General features: G+C 45.5%; 2 protein-coding genes across 2 annotated transcripts; both read left to right on the top strand.

Annotated features, from left to right (window-relative positions):
- The first annotated feature begins 360 nt into the window (after positions 1-360).
- On the top strand, positions 361-2,211 carry LOC138877742 (uncharacterized). Its single transcript, XM_070157374.1, has 2 exons — positions 361-1,063; positions 1,724-2,211. The coding sequence occupies exons 1-2, from the start codon at positions 361-363 to the stop codon at positions 2,209-2,211; spliced, it is 1,191 nt and encodes a 396-aa protein (XP_070013475.1).
- A 441-nt stretch (positions 2,212-2,652) lies between these two features.
- On the top strand, positions 2,653-3,524 carry LOC138877741 (uncharacterized). Its single transcript, XM_070157373.1, has 2 exons — positions 2,653-3,055; positions 3,343-3,524. The coding sequence occupies exons 1-2, from the start codon at positions 2,653-2,655 to the stop codon at positions 3,522-3,524; spliced, it is 585 nt and encodes a 194-aa protein (XP_070013474.1).
- Positions 3,525-3,929: the final 405 nt, after the last annotated feature.

The raw sequence follows: 3,929 nt of genomic DNA, 5'->3' as shown, positions 1-3,929 counted from the left end.
TCGCCTTTGCTAAGGCGCTCTGTGATTTAGGGGCCAGCATTAATCTTATGCCCCTGACTATCTATAAGAGGTTGGGCATTGGGAGAGCTAAACCCACCTCCATGTTGTTGCAGCTGGCCGACAGGACTGTGAAGCGTCCATTCAGTATCCTTGATGATGTGCTTATTCAGGTGGGGAAATTTGTGTTCCCTGCAGATTTTGTGATCTTGGATTGCAAAGTGGATGAAGAGATTCCTATAATCTTAGGAAGACCATTTTTGACCACAGGGAGAGCTCCGATTGACTGTGAGACTGGGGAGCTCAAAATGAGACTCAGTGAGACTCAATGATGAGGAAATAACATTCAATGTGCAGAAGTCTATGAGACGACCAAGCGAGTTCACCAATTGCTCTCTTATTGATGCCGTGGATGTAATTGTAGAGTCCGATGATGAGGTGTTGACAATTGAGGACTCCCTTGCTGCATGTTTGATGAACTTAGATGAAGTGAATAGTGAGGATTTGGCGGAATGGGTGTTGGCATTGGAAGGTAGAGGGTTCTGGGAGAGAAATCTAGAGTTTGAGCCCTTGCACTTAGAAAAGAGAGAAACTCCTCCAGCTAAGCCATCCATTGAAGAACCACCAAAGCTGGAGTTAAAGCCATTGTCAGCCCACCTCGGGTATGAATTTCTGGGACCTGACTCCACACCTGTTATTATCTCATCTAGTTTGTTAGATGTGCAGGTTCAAAAACTTTTACAGGTACTAAAGGAGTGCAAAACTGCCATGGGGTGGACCATGGCAGACATCAGGGGGATCAGCCCCGCATACTGGATGCACAAGATTCTGCTGGAAGAGGGGCACAAACCTTCCAGGGAACATCATAGGAGGCTGAACCCCAACATGAAGGAAGTGGTGAAAAAGGAGGTAATAAAGTGGTTGGATGCGGGAATTATTTTCCCAATATCTGACAGCAGCTGGGTGAGCCCAGTGCAATGTGTTCCTAAAAAGGGTAGCATGACGGTTGTGACAAATGACAACAATGAATTGATCTCAACAAGAACCGTCACAGGCTGGAGAATTTGTATGGACTATCGAAAGTTGAATCTAGCCACCCGGAAAGACCACTTCCCACTTTCCTTCATTGATCAGATGTTGGACAGATTGGCAGGGAGGTCACACTTCTGTTTTCTGGATGGGTACTCAGGGTACAATTAGATCTCCATTGCACCGGAGGATAGAGAGAAGACCTCCTTCACATGCCCGTATGGCATTTATGCCTTTAGACGGATGCCCTTTGGCCTATGCAACGCACCTGCCACATTCCAACGGTGCATGACAGCCATATTCACTGACATGGTTGAGGACATAATGGAGGTGTTCATGGATGACTTCTCAGTGGTGGGGAATTCATTTGATGAGTGCCTAATAAATATGACGCGTTTGCTGAAACGGTGCATCGAGACTAACTTGGTTCTGAACTGGGAGAAGTGCCATTTAATAGTACAAGAAGGCATAGTCTTGGAGCACCGGGTGTCAAGCAAGGGAATGGAGTGGATCGCGCGAAAGTTGATGTAATAGCAAAGCTGCCTCCACCGACTTCAGTCAAAGCCATCGGAAGCTTCCTTGGACATGCCGGTTTTTACCGGAGGTTCATAAAAGACTTCTCCAAAAATCGCCAACCCTCTCTATAAGTTTTTAGAAAAAGATCACCCGTTTTTGTTTTCTGATGATTGCCGGGTAGCATTTGAGGAGTTAAAAAAGAGACTGGTCACAACACCCATCATTGTTGCCCCCAACTGGGAGCACCCGTTCGAACTAATGTGTGATGCTAGTGACTATGCAGTGGGAGCAGTGCTGGGCCAGCGGAAATACAAACTGATGCACCCAATCTACTATGCTAGTAGAACGCTGAGTGGAGCCCAGTTGAACTACACTGTGACTGAAAAGGAGATGTTGGTTGTAGTGTTCGCGTTTGACAAGTTCCGATCCTACCTGATAGGGTCCAAGGTAATTGTATATACTGACCATGCAGCTCTCAGGTACTTAATAGAAAAGAAAGAATTTAAGCCACGCCTGATTCATTGGATGTTGCTATTTCAAGAGTTCGATCTTGAGATTCGTGATCGTAAGGGCACTGAGAATCAAGTCGCTGATCATCTATCACGACTTGAGGGAGCTGAAAATGTAGTTGAGGTTGAGGAAATACTGGAAACTTTTCCAGACGAGTAGCTGCTCGCCACCACTCATCAGGAAGCGCCATGGTATGCAGACTTTGCTAATTACCTGGCCAGTGGTATAGTTCCTCACGACTTTTCATCGGTCCAAAGGAAAAGATTTTTTTGTGAAAGCCGCCAGTATTACTGGGATGAACCTTATCTGTTTAGAATATGCCTTGATAATATGATCCGGAGATGCGTCCCCGATATAGAGCAATTTTCTGTTTTGTAGGCTTATCACGCATCGGCGTATGGTGGACACTTTGGAAGGGTTAGGACAGCTACAAAGGTGCTAGAGGCTGGATTCTTCTAGCCGACAATGTTTAAAGATGGGCACCTATGGGTGAAGGGCTGCAATGAATGTCAGCGGACCGGGAACATTTCCCGACGCCACGAGATGCCCATGAACCCAATTTAAGAGGTGGAAGTGTTTGACATCTGGGGGATTGACTTCATGGGTCCCTTCGCCAGCTTCTATGGCAATAAGTACATTATTGTTGCGGTATACTATGTGTCCAAATGGGTGGAAGTTGCGGCGTTACCCACCAATGATGCAAAAGTGGTGGTGGGATTTCTAAAGAAGAACATATTCACCCGCTTTGGGACACCACGAGCAATTATCAGTGATGGAGGCACTCATTTCTGCAACAGGATCTTTGAAAAGTTGCTTGCTAAGTACGATGTGTGCCACAAGGTGGCTACTCCTTACCACCCGCAAACTAGTGGACAGGTTGAAGTGTCCAACAGAGAAATCAAGAGTGTGTTAACCAAAACTGTGAACGCCACAAGAACTGATTGGGCAAGGAAGCTAGATGATGCACTCTGGGCTTACAGAACAGCCTTCAAAACTCCAATTGGTATGTCACCATACAAGTTGGTGTTTGGAAGGCCTGCCACCTGCCAGTGGAACTTGAACATAAAGCGTGGTGGGTATTGAAACAGCTAAACTTAGACATGGAAGCTGCGGGCACGTCAAGAGTCACTGAATTGCATGAGCTCGAGGAGTTCAGATATCTTGCTTTTGAGAGCACAAAATTGTAAAAGGAGAGAATGAAGAGGCTGCACGACCAAAACATTGTTGAGAGAAATTTCAAACCCGGGGACATGGTATTGCTATACAACTCAAGACTACGTCTGTTCCCAGGTAAACTTAAGTCACGATGGTCTGGACCATTTCGAGTAGTTGAAGTTTTCCCTTTAGGAGCTGTTGAGATTGCCACAGAGAATGACTCTCGTACATTCAGAGTCAATGGTCAAAGATTGAAGCCATATGTGGGCATGAGCGAGAAAAAGGAAGTGTCTGAGCTGCACCTGACTGAACCATAGAGGTCGAGCGAGCCTTAAATGCGCTCATCCTACGTCGTGCCGCGACGTTAAATCAGGTGCTGCGTGGGAGGCAACCCACGAAATTGTTGTAAGTGTAACACATTATATGAAAAAAAAAACAGTTGCACCTAAAGAAAAGTGGGGATCACCTATGAACTAAAATGTAGAAGAACGAGTGGCATGAGCATGGAAATTGAAATAAAAGGAAGTGTGTATTAAAAGTGCTTAGGGAGGTTAGTCACTATATCCAAATATATCCTACCCGTCCCTTAGCCTACATTACAACCAAATAAAGACCTTTTGATCTTTGACTGAATAGCTCGATTAGTAAAGTAGTACACTAGGGGCAAGCTTATGGTGTGTCTGTGTGGCATGTGAATGTTCTTTGCTGAGAGTGAGTGAATT

Source organism: Nicotiana sylvestris, chromosome 9 (genome assembly GCF_000393655.2).
Source record: "Nicotiana sylvestris chromosome 9, ASM39365v2, whole genome shotgun sequence".
Taxonomy (NCBI): Eukaryota; Viridiplantae; Streptophyta; class Magnoliopsida; order Solanales; family Solanaceae; genus Nicotiana; species Nicotiana sylvestris.
Note: the sequence above shows the minus strand (reverse complement) of the source record. Positions and strands in the feature narration are given on the sequence as shown.